Genomic DNA, 18262 nt, shown 5'->3' with positions numbered 1-18262 from the left:
GAGGCGGGACTACGAGCGGAGCCGAGCAGACAGCTCGGTCTTTTTCGGCGCCGCTCTGTCTTTTTCGGTGGCGCTCGCTCGGTCTGTCTCAGCGGCGGGATATTTAAAAATTGGCAAGGCTGCAAACGGCGCTGGGCGAGCTGGAAATGACACTGGCAAGCTGCAAATGACACTCTGCAAGGCTGCAAACAGCGGTGGGCAAGCTGCAATGACACTGATCATTCTGCAATTATGGACAAGGCTGCAGATGCACACTGATAAGGCTGCATTTTTTTCCTTTAAACTTCCCTCCTAAAACTTTTTTCCTTAAAATGCCCTCCTAAACTTGGGGTGCGTGTTATACGCCGGTGCGTGTTTTCGCCTAGATCTTCACGTCCGTATTCAATAATGATATCGGCCTATAACTCTCCAGGGCTGCCGGGTCCTTGCCCTCCTTCAAGATCAATGCAATGTGGGCAAGGAGGGCCTCTTCTCGAAAGACCCCACCCTCTCCCACCTCATTGAATTATTCACAGAGCTTTGGTGCCAAAAAACTCCCAAAAATGTTATAATATAAGATGGAGTATCCATCTGGTCTGGGACTTCCCCCCAGGGCTATATCTTTAATTACTCTCTCTACTTCCCTAACTGAAATAGGAATCTCCAATTCCTTCATCTCGTCACACGTACCTTTTGGGAAGTCGAGCTTCTTAACCACTTAACAACCGCCCTATAGCGGAATGATGGCTACAGGGCGGTTTCTTAACTCTGGGAGGCCGTCATATGACGTCCTCCCAGAATTCCGCTCTCGCGCGCCCCCTGGGGCGCGCACTCGAGAGCATCCGTGACCCATCACGGTAAACGGCCGCTCATAGCGGCCGCTTACCACGTGATCGCTCCGTCAAATGACGGAGTGATCACTTGTAAACAAACCGGCGTCATGTTATGACGCCGGTTCCTCCCTCCCCCTCTCTGTACCGATCGGAACAGTGGAGGGGGAAGAGATCAGTGTCAGCAGCGATGTGGGCTGCATCTGCAGTGCCCACATCGCTGCTCACCGAAAATTAACCCCTCAATTCCCTGCCAATACTCTGCAATACTCTGCCAATACTCTGCAATACCCTGCCATTACTCTGCAATACCCTGCCATTACTCTGCAATACCCTGCCATTACTCTGCAACACTCTGCAACACTCTGCAACACTCTGCAATACCCTGCAATACCCTGCAACACTCTGCAACACTCTGCAACACTCTGCAACACTCTGCAACACTCTGCAACACTCTGCAACACTCTGCAACACTCTGCAACACTCTGCAACACTCTGCAATACCCTGCAATACCCTGCAATACCCTGCAATACCCTGCAATACCCTGCAATACCCTGCAATACTCTGCAATACCCTGCAACACTCTGCAACACTCTGCAATACCCTGCAACACTCTGCAATACCCTGCAACACTCTGCAATACCCTGCAACACTCTGCAACACCCACCAATACCTTGAAACACTCTGCAACACTCTGCAATACCCTGCAACACTCTGCAATACCCTGCAACACTCTGCAATACCCTGCAACACTCTGCAACACCCACCAATACCTTGCAACACTCTGCAATGCTCTGCAACACCCGCCAATACCGTGCAACACTCTGCAATGCTCTGCAACACCCTCCAATATCCTGCAATGCTCTGCAACGCAATACTCTGCAACGCCATACTCTGAGATACCCAGCCATACTCTGAGATACCCAGCCATAGTCGGTGATACCCTGCAATACCCAGCCATAGACACCCCCCCCTCCCGCCGCCCTCCGGTGCTTCTACCGACTCGCCAATACGATCAAATCCAGAATATTTTTTTTTCAGGCTTCCCAGCTTAGAGGTGAGATGCGGGGTCTTATTGACCCCATATCTCACTGTAAAGAGGACCTGTCATGCCATATTCCTATTACAAGGGATGTTTACATTCCTTGTAATAGGAATAAAAGTGATCAAAAAATTTATTTTTGGGGAAAAAAATGTCAAACTAAAATAAATAAAGTAAAATGAACAATACATTTTTTTTTTTTTTTTTTTAAAGCGCCCCTGTCCCCATGTGCTCGCATGCAGAAGCGAACGCATACGTAAGTCCCGCCCACATATGAAAACGGTGTTCAAACCACACATGTGAGGTATCGCTGCGAACGTTAGAGCGAGAGCAATAATTCTAGCCCCAGACCTCCTCTGAAACTCAAAACATATAACCAGTAAAAAAAAATTAAATCGTCGCCTATGGGGATTTTTAAGTAGCGATGTTTGGCGTCATTCCACGAGCCTGTGCAATTTTGAAGAGTGACATGTTAGGTATCTATTTACTTGGTGTAACTTCATCTCTCACATTATGCAAAAATTGGGCTAACTTTACAGTTTTTTTTTTTTAAGCACAAAACTGTTTTTTTGCCCAAAAAAAGCATTCGAAAAATTGTCGCGCAAATACTGTGCGAGATAAAAAGTTGCAACGACCACCATTGTATTCTCCAGGGTGTTTGCTAAAAAAACATATATAATGTTTTGGGATTCGATGTAATTTTCTAGCAAATAAATGATGATTTTTACATGTAGGAGAGAAATGTCAGAAATGTCCTGGGTGCTCCATAACGCCTGATGGCGCTCCATGCATGTTGGGCCTCTGTATGTGGCCACACTGTGTAAAAGTCTCACATATGTGGTATCGCCGTACTCGGGAGTAATAGCAGAATGTGTTTTGGGGTGTAATTTGTGGTATGCATATGCTGTGTGAGAAATAAACTGATAATATGACAATTTTGTGAAAAAAAAAAAAGTAAAAAAAATATTGATTTTGCAAAGAATTGTGGGAAAAAATGACAACTTCAAAAAACTCATCATGCCTCTTACTAAATACCTTGGAATGTCTTCTTTCCAAAAAGGGGTCATTTGGGGGGTATTTGTACTTTTCTGGCATGTTAGGGTCTCAAGAATTCAAATAGGCCGTCAGTACTTCAGGTGTGATCAATTTTCAGATATTGGCACCATAGCTTGTGGACTATATAACTCTAATACTCTATAACTTTCACAAAGACCAAATAATATCCACCAATTTGTACTTATTTTTACCAAAGATATGTAGTAGTATAAATTTTGGCCAAAATCTATGAAGAAAAAATTACTAATCTGCTAAATTTTATAACAGAAACAAAGAAAAATTCATTTTTTTACAGAATTTTCTGTATTTTTTCTTTTATAGCACAAAAAATAAAAAACCCAGCGGTGATTAAATACCACCAAAAGAAAGCTCCATTTGTGTGAAAAAAAGGACAAACATTTCATATAGGTCCAGTTTTGCATGACTGAGTAATTGTCATTCAAAATGAGAGCACCGAAAGCTGAAAATTGGTCTGGTTATTAAGGGTGTTTAAGTGCCCAGTGGTCAAGTGGTTAAGATATTCCCGAATGGCTCCTTTCCTTTTCCCCCCATCCTCCCCTCTTGCACCTATGTTGTACAAGGCACTATAATACGCGTGGAAGTTCTCTGCGATGTCAGGGGTTGCAAACTTCATCTCACCCCTTTTATCCCTAATCTTCGGTATGTAGGTCCTATTTTTCTGTTCTTTACTCTTCTTGCCAACCACTTACTTGACTTATTACCCCACTGATGTCTCTCCTATTTTATAAAAAGCTGTTCTCCTCTCTTGCTCTAGAAACTCTTCCAACTCCCTTTTTTTTTGTAATTCCTGGGTCTCCTGGAGCCCCCTAGGTCTGGTCTTTTGCTCTAGTTCCTTGATCTTAGTATATAATTGAACCTTCTCTTTCTCCCTTTCTTTCTTTTTCCCTGCTCCAATCCCAATCAGGATCCCTCTAATGACAACCTTATGTGTCTCCTAGATAGTAGCCTTTGAGAAATCCCCTGCGTCATTGACCTCGTAAAAATCCCTCAGGCCGCGTACACAAGGGCGGACTGTTGGCTCAACTTTGTCCGCTGAACAGTGTTTCAGCGGACAGTCCGCCCGTGTGTGGGCTTTCAGCGGACAGTTTGAGCGGACAGTTTGACGGACAAAGTCTTTCGGAAATTCCGAAAAACTGTCCGCTGAAACTGTGTTTGAGCGAACAGTCCGCCCGTGTGTAGGCTACTTTCGAAATGAGCAAACTGTTCCCGCTCGGAGGAAAGTCTGCTCATTACGAGCGCGTGTGAAGGTAGGCGGGGCCCGCGACGGAGACGTCGCGGGCTCCGCCGCCTGGAATGGACTTAAAGGGGAACCCCAACGCCGAAAAAAATCGGCGTGGGGTCCCCCCCAAGTCCACAACAGACCCTCGTCCGAACACGCTACCCGGCCGGCCAGGAAAGGGGGGGGCGAGCGACCCATGTGACATATACCATGTGACACCGCCCCATTGTCACTATATAAGTGGCAGCGGAGCGCGTCCCTGGCATTGTGGCCGGAGAGATCGTCGAGTCAACATCTCCAGGAGAAGAAGAAGGAGAAGAACGGAAGGCGGCGGCGGCGGCGGCGACGGCGACAGAAGACCGGGCCACCGCCTCTAAAAGAGCTATAAGAAGGCGCGGTGGCCCGGCAGAAGAACCGAAGGCGGCGACAGAAGAACGGAAGGCGGCGGCGACAGAAGACCGGGCCACCGCCTGCAAAAGAGCTATAAGAAGGCGCGGTGGCCCGGCAGAAGAACCGAAGAGGGGGACAAGACCCCCGAAGTCGGGAGAAGAGGCCGGCGGCGGGGAGGAAGAAAGCCGGACTCCTCCGCTAGCAAAAGAGCTACAAGAAGATAGCGGAGGAGTCCGGAGAAGACCCCCGAAGACGGAAGACCCCCGGAGCTGTGCAATAAAATATTTTTTCCCTGTGTTGTGTTTTTTTTTGTACTTTATTTCACAGGTGAATGGGTAGGGGTACATTGTACCCCATACTCATTCACATAGGGTGGGGGGCCGGTATCCGGGGGCCCCCTTATTAAAGGGGGCTCCCGGATTCCGATAAGCCCCCCGCCCGCAGACCCCGACAACCAACGGCCAGGGTTGTCGGGAAGAGGCCCTTGTCCTCATCAACATGGGGACAAGGTGCTTTGGGGTGGGGGGGCCGCGCGGCCCCCCCTTCCCCAAGGCACCCCCCATGTTGAGGGCACGCGGCCTGGTACGGCTCAGGGGGGGGGCGCGCTCGCTCGCCCCCCCTTTCCTGGCCGGCCGGGTAGCGTGCTCGGACGAGGGTCTGTTGTGGACTTGGGGGGGACCCCCACGCCGATTTTTTTCGGCGTTGGGGTTCCCCTTTAAGTCCATTCCAGGCGGCGGTGCCCGCGACGTCTCCTTCGCGGGCCCCGCCTACCTGTACACGCTCTCGAAATGGGCGGACTTGCCTCCGCCTTACGTGGGCGAGTCCGTTCATTTCAAAAGTTGAGCGAACTGTTTGGCAAACAGTCCGCTCAAAAAAGTGCCGTGTGTGGCCATGTCCGTCCATGCTAATTTTGAGCGGACTGTTTGCCGAAACTGTTTGACGGACAAAGTTGGGCGAACAGTCCGCCCGTGTGTACGCGGCCTCAGTTCCTGTAAAATTTTTGTGCTCATGTCCTGTTCTTGGATGAGTGAATCATTCAGTTTCCAGGCTCTTCCTGTCCCCATATGACCCTGTATTTCTAATTGAATTTTTATAGGAGCATAAAGTGATGGGTTTAATTTCCGCTTTTTTCAAGTTGGCCACTAATTGCTGTCCTATAAAAATATAGTCTAATCTTGTAAAGGTTTTATGGACTGAGGAGAAGTGAGTGTAATCCCGTTCTCTCTGGTGGCTGATCCTCCATGAATCATGTAACTGGGCACTGGCCAATGCTTTATTTACTTTTCTATATCTGTGTTCCGCTACTCGTGTACCACCCCCTGAGGTGTCCATCTTGGGGTCTAGGCACCAGTTCAAGTCTCCTGCTAGCACTACTATACCTGCTCTAAACTCTTCCAATTTATTTAGTACTTTCCTTAAAAATTTGTCTGGATTTCTATTTGGCGCATACACATTTACAATAGTACATTGCATATCCCCCAGTTTACCCTTTAAAAATAAATATCTCCCCTCTGGGTCAGCCAAACGTCCATCGATTTCAAACCTTAACCACTTAAGGACCACCGTATTGCCAATGTACGTCATTACAATGGCACAGGCAGGCACAAGCACGTACATGTACGTGCCTGCCTTCCAGCGGGTGGGGGGTCCGATCGGACCCCCTCCCGCTGGATACGGCGGTCCGTTTCCCTCCAGCAGCGATCCGTGATGAGGGGATGGCCGTTGGTTTCTGGTCACCCCCTCTCGATCGCTCCTGGCCAATGACGAACTTCCTCCCACTGTGTATTGTTTACACAGGAAGGAGGAAGTGATGTCATTCTCCTCGGGGCAGTCTTTTTGACCGGACTACGAGGAGAAGACTAAAAGTAAGTGCACCAAAACACTACACTGACACATAGGTACACAAACCCCCCCCCCCCGATCGCCCCCCAATCCCCCCCCCCCCGCCCCCCCCCCCCCCCCCAGTCACAGTGTCACTGATTGCATTGATCATTTCTTTACTGATCAATGCATTCAGTGTCAGTTGTAAAAGTAAAAACTGTCAAGGCAGTTAGTATTAGGTCCAGGGTAGCCCCCTATCACCCCCCAATAAAGATTTAACCCCCTGATTGCCCCTAGAGTTAACCCTTTCACCCCCTTTTGCCAGTGTCACTAAGCGATAATTTTTCTGATCGCTGCATCAGTGTCGCTAGTGTCGCTAGGTAGCTAGTTATTTTTTTAGGTTCACCGCCAGGTTTTTATATCGCTAGGTACCCCGATATACTACCCAATAATGGTTTTAACATCCTGATTGCCCCTAGTTAACCCTTTCACCCCCTTTTGCCACTGTCACTAAGCGATCATTTTTCTGATCGCTGCATCAGTGTCGCTACTGTCGCTAGGTAGCTAGTTATTTTTTTAGGTTCACCGCCAGGTTTTTATATCGCTAGGTACCCCGATATACTACCCAATAATGGTTTTAACATCCTGATTGCCCCTAGTTAACCCTTTCACCCCCTTTTGCCACTGTCACTAAGCGATCATTTTTCTGATCGCTGCATTAGTGTCGCTACTGTCGCTAGGTAGCTAGTTATTTTTTTAGGTTCACCGCCAGGTTTTTATATCGCTAGGTACCCCGAGATACTACCCAATAATGGTTTTAACATCCTGATTGCCCCTAGTTAACCCTTTCACCCCCTTTTGCCAGTGTCACTAAGCGATAATTTTTCTGATCGCTGCATCAGTGTCGCTACTGTCGCTAGGTAGCTAGTTATTTTTTTAGGTTCACCGCCAGGTTTTTATAGCGCTAGGTACCCCGATATACTACCCAATAATGGTTTTAACATCCTGATTGCCCCTAGTTAACCCTTTCACCCCCTTTTGCCAGTGTCACTAAGCAATCATTTTTCTGATCGCTGCATCAGTGTCGCTACTGTCGCTAGGTAGCTAGTTATTTTTTTAGGTTCACCGCCAGGTTTTTATATCGCTAGGTACCCCGATATACTACCCAATAATGGTTTTAACATCCTGATTGCCCCTAGTTAACCCTTTCACCCCCTTTTGCCAGTGTCACTAAGCGATCATTTTTCTGATCGCTGCATCAGTGTCGCTACTGTCGCTAGGTAGCTAGTTATTTTTTTAGGTTCACCGCCAGGTTTTTATAGCGCTAGGTACCCCGATATACTATCCAATAATGGTTTTAACCCCCTGATTGCCCCTAGTTAACCCTTTCACCAGCGATCACAGTATAAGTGTCACTGGTGACGCTGGTTAGCCAGTTAGTTATTTAGGTTCCCCGTCAGGTTTTTATATAGCGCCATGGACCCCCATATACTACCTAATAAAAATTTGAACCCCCTGATTGCCCCTAGTTAACCCTTTTACCACTGATCACCGTATAAGTGTTACGGGTGACTCTGGTTAGTTTGCTTTTTATAGCATCAGGGCACCCACCATTTATTACCCAATAAAGGTTTAACCCCCTGATCACCCGGCGGGTGATATCAATTAGGTTTTAGGGTCAGGGTCTGCGTCGCCCCAGGCAGCGCTAGGTTAGTGCCAGTACCGCTAACACCCACGCGCAAAGCATACACCTCCCGTAGTGGTATAGAATCTGAACAGATCAATATCTGATCTGATCAGATCTATACTAGCGTCCCCAGCAGTTTAGGGTTCCAAAAAAACGCATTGTTAGCGGGATCAGCCAAGATACCTGCTAGCACCTGCGTTTTGCCCCTCTGCCCAGCCCACCCAAGTGCAATATCGATCGATCACTGTCACTTACAAAACACTAAACACATAACTGCAGCGATCGCAGAGTCAGGCCTGATCCCTGCGATCGCTAACAGTTTTTTTGGTAGCATTTTATATTTAAATCCGGAAGGCAGTGCTTGGTTTTCGGGGTCCTGTACGTGGCTAGGCTCCCAAAAAGTCCCCCACATGTGGTATCCCCGTACTCAGGAGAAGCAGCAGAATTTATTTTGGGGTGTAATTTGACTTCTGCCCATAGCATGTGTGAGCAATATATCATTTAGTGACAACTTTGTGCAACAAAAAAAAAGTTTGTAATATTCCCGCAACTTTTGGCAAAATATAAAATATTCCATGGACTCAACATGCCTCTCAGTAAATAGCTTGGGGTGTCTACTTTCCAAAATGGGGTCATTTTGGGGGGTTTTGTGCTATTTTGGCATTTTATGGCCTTCGAAACTGTGATAGGTAGTGAGGAGTTAAATCAAAAATTTGCACCCTTAGAAATCCTGAAGGTGGTGATTGGTTTTCGGGGTGCCGTGCGCGACTAGACTCCCAAAAAGTCCCACACATGTGGTATCCTCATACTCGGGAGAAGTAGCGGAATATATTTTGGGGTGCAATTCCACATATAACCATGGCATGTGTGAGCAATATATCATTTAGTGACAACTTTTTGTCAAATTTTTTTTTTTTTTTGTCATTATTCAATCCCTTAGGACAAAAAAAAAAAAATATTCAAAGGGCTCAACATACCCATCAGCAATTTCCTTGGGGTGTCTACTTTCCAAAATGGGGTCATTTGGGGGGGTTTGTACTGCCCTGCCATTTTAGCACCTCAAGAAATGAGATAGGCAGTCATAAATTAAAAGCTGTGTAAATTCCAGAAAATGTACTCTAGTTTGTAGACGCTATAACTTTTGTGCAAACCAAAAAATATACGCTTATTGACATTTTTTTTACTAAAGACATGTGGCTGAATAAATTTTGCCCTCAATGTATGACTAAAATTTAGTTTATTCGATTTTTCTTATAACAAAAAGAAGAAAATATCTTTTTTTTTCAAAATTTTCGCTCTTTTTCCATTTATATCGCAAAAAAAAAAATCGCAGAGGGAATCAAATACCATCAAAAGAAAGCTCTATTTGTGGGAAGAAAAGGACGCAAATTTCGTTTGGGTGCAATATTGCATGACCGCACAATTACCAGTTAAAGCAGTGTAGTGCGAAATTGGAAAAAGACCTCTGGTCCTTAAGGTGTTTATTGGTCCGGGGCTGAAGTGGTTAATGATCTATCAAAGCCAATAGCTACTCCTCTTGAGTGAGCAGAAGGTGTGTCCCCATAGAACCAAAGTGGAAATTGTGATGATGTCAATTTGATCCCTGAATTATTAGTGATGTATGTTTCTTGAAGGCATATTACATTCCCCCCCATAAATTGGAGTTCTTTGTTAATTTTATACCTTTTTTCCTTTGTATTTAGGCCCCTCACATTATATGTTATCACATTAATGACTACCATTTACTACTGTTTTATTGGTCTGTCGATCCACGAACACGGACCCAGAGGGAATTTTTTTCTGGGGGACAGAGAGGACACGAAAAACCATAACAACATAAAAAAAAAAAAAAAGGAGAAACCCCGGAAAACCAAATTGCTCCCTCCCCCCCTTCTTCCCAACTCTGCATCTGCAGCAGTTGGTCGGGGTCTCACCCCCATTTTTTTGGGATATATGGACCCGACTTTTATCTCTTTGATATCGTCTATTCTCCATATTTACCCCGGGGCTCACACCTGGGGGCGACTAACAGACGGCGGCACCCTCCTCCCTACCCCCCCTCCCCTGTATCCCCAGACCCATCTGCACCTCATCTTGTCTACTCCCTATTGCTATTTACTCTTTCCCCTTTCGTTTGTGTCTGCACCTCTCCCTCTCTGCCATCTTAACTTCCTTTGGGGGGTCCTAGTTTCAGTTTCTTCCTGCCAGCCTGGTAGCGGGGGGGGTTATCTCCAGGCACTCACAGAACCCTCTCAATTCTTCGGGAAAACGCAGAACCGCGAATCGTCCATCCCTTCTCCCCCTCAAGCACGCTGGAAAACCCACTGATAGGAGACTCCCGAAGCGATCATACATTCCGTTAAGGGTTTCAGTAGTCTCCTTCTCCTCAGTGTTTCAGGAGCTAAGTCTGAAAACACCCGCAGCTCTGCCCCTTCAAAGGGGATCTCAGTCAGTGCCCTTAATTTCTCCATTATTTGCCCTTTCTCTTCTGCGTAGTGAAACCTTACTATCACATCCCGTGGGGCGTCCACCCTTGCTACCCCCTGAGTTGCAATCCTATGGGCTCTGTCTAACTTTAGGGTTTCAGTGGGCTCCCTTTGTAATATCGGATTGAAGACCTGCTGCACTATTTTACCCAGTTCCGCGCTACCATACTTTTCCAGGAGACCTTTAATGCGCACGTTCTTCCTCCTACTCCTATTCTCCTGATCTTCTAATTTATGTACTTTAATTTACTGTACTTGTTCTGTTATCTCATCCATCCTTTGCTCCTGGCTATCCATTCTTTCCTCTATCTCATCCACCCTCTCCAACACCCGGCCTATATCTGCCCTTACTCCTGCTATTTCTATCTTTAATGCCGTCTCCATTTTTGCGAACATTTCCCCCAGCATCTCCTTTATAAAAAGGGATTCTACTTGGGGAACCACTCACAGTATCCCTTCCTCACTCAATGCTTCTTCTGTTGCCCTCCTCTCCTCCCTTTCCTGTTGAACTTTAGCAGTGCTTTGTGGTGTATCGCTTACCTCTTTACTCCCACCCGCTTTTAACCCATTTGCTTTCCCACATTTACCCTCCTCCGCTATCTTCTGTCTACTCAAGCCTGACCTCTGCCCTGCACCTTGTCTAGGACTATCTTGCCCCTCTTCTATAGTGCTGGTATTGCTGGTGCAACTTGCCATGTACCTCTGAATCCCTACTGGGCTTGATACTGGTGGAGCATTTCTACCTGCTTTTGCCTTCCCCCTCATTCTCTCTCCCTACTGTACCCGAAGATTTTCTGGTCTATCTCCCCCTTCCCTAGACACGCAGGCAGTACAAAGGGAAAAAAAATGAGAAAAAAAGAAAAAGATACAATCACAGTCAACTACCATCACCTCTATTGGAAAATGGTGTTTTTTTAAAAAAACAGAACGAAAAAGCAAGTTCTAGGAGTGTAGGTGCGACGAGTTCTTCTAATGCTCTTCTCTATTCAGCCCTGTAACCTCCTGGGCCCTTCACCTTCTCCTCCTCCTCAGGTTGGGGACTTGGTTTGACCCTACGATTTCCGCCACTTCAACAGGCTGAGTACGTATATTTAGATTCTTTATACACTGTGAGAGAGTCTCTTATGAGAAGTCACCACTTTGTCTCCACTTTTCTATTACAGTGGAGAAGCTGCTCTTATAGAGGATATGCGAGAGGGCAGCCCCTGGGTTCGAATGATCCAGAGAGAGGAGGGGACTGTAACTAAATATCCTTAATATCCCTAAGTGGTCCTTAATACACAGCTTCTATTCTCTATATGATATACTACAACTGTGTCCTTTTTAGTCTATAGAAAGCAAGCAACATGACCATGATAGCGTGGCAAGACCTTATGGATAAAGTTTTCGGGGGTAGAGACCAGCTCAGGGCAGGGTTGGGGAGAACGACCGCATTGGACAGCCGAACTCTGCTTTCTATATGGTGTACACAAACCGTGAAGACAGGAGATTAAAGCCAAAAAACAGTAATGTCCTTCCAGTACTCTGTGAGGATGAAGAGAAGCCTAATATACTTTTCCTTCACCAATCCAGTGTCCTTTTACTTGCTTACTGGTGAACCATAATGGACCAGGGCTCACAAAACATAGTATCAGTCCTGTTCACTCATTCACTTTAACAGTGTTACCCAGTCCACACACCAGTTCACCCTCGGGTACCTTAAATCTTCTGTCTCCCCGTTGAAGCCTGGCTCAGCTGGTTCCTCGGTCCACTGCACCACTCATAAGTCACCTCAGCGGAGGTCCTTCCAGCGCTTCGATCCTTAGAGGAGCGGACTGCACTCCTGGCGGGTGGTTCGTGCTGTCTCCAGAGGGAGCCCGATTAGCCAGTCCTTCTCCCCATCCACCGCTCCTGCTCCCTGCCGCGGACCGCCGAACCGCTCCAGCCTCTCCAATCCCCTGTGGTTGCGCTCGCCAAACAGCGGGGATAAGTGCACCCTCACCGGCTCCCCTCCGTGGTGTAGCGCCCGCTCGGAGGAGTATTTAGCTTTCCTCCCCAGGGTGCTCTGCAAATAGGTCCTTCCGGGTGCCTCAGCGCAAGCGTCGGACACGCTCTCCGCGCTGATCATCTTGAGACGTGCTGTCTCGGGGGGATTCCTGGAGGCAGGGATGTCGGGAAGCCGCCCTCCGTACGTGCCTACCTCATGATGCTCCGCCCCATCGGGTTCCCTACGCGAAAATACTGGCTGAGCGATTGAAAACACTCCTCCCGACTGGGTCCATACCGATCAGGTGGGATTCATTCAGGGACGGGATGGGAGGGATAATTCTTTGAAGTCAATCATTTTGATTCAAGAAGCAATTAGAAGGAAGACTCCCACTCTGCTCTTATCTGTAGATGCCGAGAAGGCTTTTGATAGAGTAGACTGGGAGTTTATAAATGAGACCTTAAAATACATGGGACTGGGTGAGAGAATGATGAGATGGGTAAAAGCGTTGTATACCCGGCCAACAGCCAGGATTAGAGTGAACGGATCCCTGTCCTGCCCCCTTGAATTGTTCAACGGGACGAGACAGGGATGCCCCCTATCACCTGTTCTCTTTGTGATTGTCTTGGAACCGCTGTTAGCAGCGATCCGAGGGAATCAGGACCTGCGGGGAATCGGGGTGGGAGGTAGAGAATATAAGGTATTGGCATTTGCCGATGACTTATTGCTATACATTACAAACCCCAGAACATCGATCCCGTCGGTACTTAAAGAACTGGAACAATATGGACGACTCTCAAATTTTAAAATCAACCTGTCCAAGACAGAAATCTTAAACTTGAACTTGCCCGAGATAGAACAGAGAGATCTCTCCGCCAGTCTGCCCTTTAAGTGGTGCAGTGGGGAATTGAGCTACATGGGGATGAAATTAACAAAACAAAAGGTCCAATTTATACGAAGCTAACTATATGCCCCTCCTAAATAAAATTAAAGTGCAAATGAAAAGTATGAAGTACAAAGCATTATCTTGGATGGGTAGAATAAACGTAATAAAAATGTTTATACTACCTATGGTAATCTACACATTCCAAATGATTCCCATTTCACTCCCGGGGAGCTTTTTTAGAAAATTAAAATCTCTGGTCCTGTCATTTATATGGTCCCCAAAAAAAACTCGAATTGCGTATAAGGTTCTAGTAAAGGAAAAGGAAAGAGGAGGAGTAGCACTCGGAGACTTTAAAAAATACTATGAAGCAATAGTAATATCTAGGGTAGCGGACTGGCTGCATAATCGGAAGGAGAAGAGTTGGGCGGAGTTGGAAACTAGACTAAGTGGGACGGAATTAGCAAAAATGATTTGGATACCATCTCATTCGCGGAACCTAGGAGTAAGCACTAGTACAATAACAAGACAAACACTTAAAACATGGGATAAAATAAATATGACACATAATTGGACATATAACTTTCCATTAATGTCACTGTTGGACACAAAATATTTTCTGCCAGGGAAGGAGGAACGGCTGTATTTTAGCAGATGGGCAAAGAGAGAGGAAATAACATTGGGGGAGGTGATTAAAGGGGATAGGATATTCACGTATAGGGAAATCACTCAAGAGTGGGGGCACAAACCATTAGATAGATGGAGGCACAACCAATTGTTACACTTCACACAGGGGCTCCCACAGCCCTTACGAGGAATGAATTTGTTAAGACCATTAGAGAAATTACTTAAGGATGCACATTGTTTAGTGAAAAGGGTATCAAAAATGTATAAAATATTAAGAGGTGAAAGCGATTCGGGGCTACCAGCATACTTAGGGAAATGGGAAGGGGAATTGGGGTCACTTAGAAATGATGAGCACAGGATTAAAATACTTAAAATGACACATTCACTCCCAAGAGATTCCCGAACGATCGAAATGGCATATAAACTAATAGCGAGGTGGTATATGACGCCCCAAAGAATGCAGAGGCTCAGAGGGGAAGAGCAATCAACCTGTTGGAGGGAATGTAAGGAACAAGGCTATCTCAAACATATATGGTGGGATTGCCCGAAAATAACCCCTTTTTGGGACAAAATAATTGAAATTATATTCTTGGTGACTGGGAGGAGGATCAGTAAATGCCCATGGGCTTGTCTGTTCCATGATACAGACATGGGAGTAAGGCAATATAAAGGTACGCTAGTCCCTCATCTGTTGAATGCAGCCAAAGCCTTGATCCCATACCATTGGAGAGATATACACAGGTGCCGACAATTCCTGAATGGGTGAGGAGGGTGGAGCAGACTAGGCTAATGGAAGAGTCGATCCACAAAGTTCAGGATACAGAAGGGGAAATTCAAGGGAAATGGCAAAAATGGCTGGCATTCTTGGAGAGGGGGGACTGTCGTGCTATGTTGGTATGAGAAGGGGACAGAGAGGAAGGCAATGGAGATGGGGGAGATAGGGGGGCACGTCTTCCCCCTCCTTTTCTTTTTTTTTTGCCCGGGGGGGTGGGATGAAGGTACATAAAGGGTTGTTTTGTATTTTGTAAGAAGAGGGATGTGAGAAGACCTCAAAATAATTGTATTGACATTTCCCTTTTATAAATGTATAAATGGATATGTACAAATTGTGAAAAAAAGAAAAATAAAGAATATAAAAAAAATACGCCGGTGCGTGTTATACCCCGATAAATACGGTACTGTGATAATCCAAATAAACAAAGTATCTGTGTAAATATAAAAAGTGATAATCAAAATATGAATGTAATTTAACAATAATCAATAATGATATATATTGTGCAAATATAAAGTCCCATCTGTACACAGAAAATCCAAATAAGTGTTGTAAAAACTCAAAAAGTGGGTGGTGACACTAAAACTATCCACCGTAATAGAAGCAATGGTGCAAAAAAATATATAAAATCTTATAAGTCCATGAAGAGTCCAAAGAGTGCTGTAGATACTGGAAAAAACAAGTGATTTGTCTGAAGATAACCACCACCTTATGGAATGAGGCTTACCGGAAGCGATGGAGTCATTAATGCTTAAAGTGGTTGTAAACCCTTACAACACACTTTGACCTACAGGTAAGCCTAGATTAAGGCTTACCTGTAGGTCCAAGAAAAAACCGTGTAGGTTTAGGAGATATTTGCCGAAAGACAGGCACCGCTGTCTACGGGCGAATATGCCGCGCGTGGCGGCTCCTGTGAGCATGCGCGGGAACTACGTCATTGCGGCTTCGCCGAATGACAGCGGTGGAGCAGCGAGACCCACCGAGAAGATGGATGCGCCGGACTACAGGGGACAACGGTGACTTCGCTGGCTCCTGTGTCAGGTAAGTGACACATAATGGACTACTATGCGATGCATAGTAGTCCATTATGCTTTACCTTTGCAGGGAATGAAAGAGGAAGTAAACTCATCAGGGTTTACTTCCTCTTTAACGGTGTAATCACACCTGGGGATGTTATATCTCTGAACTTCCATACACAGACGTTTGAATTAGACTCTTCCATATGTGGATTGTAAAGGGATCCGAAATATAGTAGCCAGGTATACACTGAGTCTCTTCCAGGTTACATATACCAAAAAAGGAGGAAATGGAGCCACATAGTATATTACCATTATATAAAAAACATTTATTCAATAAAAAATGGGTACTCACATGTGAGAAGACACAAAAGGCATGTATATTAAAATTCTGGCAACGCAGTGGCGTCAGCAAACCTCTCCCAATGCGTTTCGCCTTAATAAGTCATCATCTTACATTTAAATCATCCTTTGATAGTTTACTTTTTAGAGAGATTTACCCCCTTTGTTAATTAGGAGTGATTAGTTCTGTTTTGTGGATTTGACAAGCACCGCACACAGGACAGAGAACAGAAAGCTGAAGCTGCAAACTCTGATCTCTCTGCTGTCCTCCTTCCCCCTTTCTCAGCTCAGAGTGGAGGGAGGAGGAGGGTGTGCATTCTATGCTCATGTAGTGTAATCATTGCATGGGCAGAAAGAGGGATGTGAGCTGTCTGTTGATAGATCACAAAATCAAACCTGGGAGAAATCGACGGCAGTTTTCCATATGACAAACTGCCACATTACTTCTGTTAATCAGATGTAGCCTTGATTCAATTTCTCTCTGAAATAGAAACTGGTGCAGATAGATCTAAACAGGTCTATATGCTCTTTAAATGTGGCGTCCGCCATTTCTAATAGCTTCCTGCACCATTATAATGATGCAGGAAGCTTAGTCAATTCTCCGGTATGTCTCTTACCTTTAGCTTCTGCAGGAGATCATCTCGTTCAATCTCCAGCTCTGTGAGGTCTGGTCTCTGTCCTTTCAGTTGAAGTATCTCCTATTGCCAGAGCAAAGAAAAACTGTTATATTTATACATATTGTACAGCAGGGGTAGGCAACCTCTGCACTCCAGCTGTGGTGAAACTACAAATCCCATCATGCCTCTAGGAGTCATGCCTGTGATTGTCAGAGTCTTGCAATATCTCATGGGACTTGTAGTTTCAAAACAGCTGGAGGGCCGAGGTTTCCTACCCCTGCTGTACAGTATATGAACTACATTCATTAACAAAATATGAACTGCCTTAGAAATCTAAACACTTCATAGTTGCTGGTTGCATCAGATGAGCCTTACCTTTCATGCCTAAATGAAACATGCTTCCAAATGCTTAAATAAATTTGTTTTAACACAGACATGGTCTACTGTGCACATGATTTCACCTGGTGGTGGTGAATACAGGTTTTGCCCAGTGCACTAAAACTGTGTTTAAGTACCAGGTTTCTCTTGTGAGCTTAGGTTCCCTGTCCTATGAAATCAAGCTATTGATACGTTTTTGATTCCAGACCATCCCGGGGGGCCTTCTATTTGTTTACCATCAGATTTAGACCTTTTCTCTGTGCAGCTGCCATTGCCTTTTCTAGTTTGTGGACTATGGTACTGACTGATGATTCAGTTCTTTACTTCAGATGCCCATCAGGGGTTGCCCATAGAGGAAATCTGAACCAAACCGCAACATCAAACTTAAGGGAGTCCATGGTAATGATTGGAACACCACAGACTCTGTAGGGTTGATTTGCTTAAGGCAAATAGACTGTTGAATTTTGCAAAGTGCAGTTGCACACTGTAAGAGCAGTTGCCCCAGAGCTTAGTAAATGAGCAGGAGCTCTGCTGACTATCATCCAACCATGTGGAGGCAAAAATTATGTTTTTTTAAATTTTACTTGCATGCGATTGGGTATTGTTTGCAAAGTGAAACTTTACCTCATTTACGAAGCCCTGGAGTGCAACTGAAGAGTGCAACCGCATTTTTCAAAGTGCACAGCCTATTTGCCTTTAGTAAATAAACCCCTATGTCTTGGCTGACCTGACCACTAGGGAGAGAAAAATCTATGACAGTTTGCTTAGAGTTTGCTTAGGCCATGAATAGCTCTGTTGTACACCAGCAACACCTTACTTACTAGGTCAGTTTAAGGCCCCTTTCACACGGACGGCTGTTCTGCCGCAGTTTAGCATGTTTATTTTTTTCTGTGAAATTCAAGACTCCAGGCACAGCGATCAGCTTCATTTGCACAGTGCAATTACCTGCGTTTATGTGCGTTTCTGTGCAGTTGCGTTCAGCTGCAGTTATCTAATATAGTCGTTACCATAGCAACCCTTTTTAAAAAAATTTTTTTTGGTCCCTTGAATCCCTTCTCACGCTGCTATGCGCAGTTGACACAAAAGACTGCGATTACGTGCATATAGCTGCGCTATATCGCACCTGGAC

At 45.6% G+C, this 18262-nt stretch overlaps 1 protein-coding gene across 1 annotated transcript in view; it reads right to left on the bottom strand.

Moving 5' to 3' along the window:
* Nucleotides 1-18262, bottom strand: part of HOMER3 (homer scaffold protein 3) — a 277523-nt gene that overhangs the window by 55580 nt on the left and 203681 nt on the right. The window contains exon 8 of the mRNA XM_077475475.1: nucleotides 16756-16836. Coding sequence (XP_077331601.1) covers nucleotides 16756-16836 — 81 coding nt within the window. The remainder of the gene's footprint in view (nucleotides 1-16755; nucleotides 16837-18262) is intronic.

Source organism: Lithobates pipiens, unplaced genomic scaffold, assembly GCF_037356315.1.
Source record: "Lithobates pipiens isolate NorthernLeopardFrog02 unplaced genomic scaffold, aLitPip1_a1.2 Scaffold_13, whole genome shotgun sequence".
NCBI lineage: Eukaryota > Metazoa > Chordata > Amphibia > Anura > Ranidae > Lithobates > Lithobates pipiens.
The sequence above is the reverse complement of the archived record's forward strand: the minus strand, read 5'-3'. Positions and strand labels throughout refer to the sequence as shown.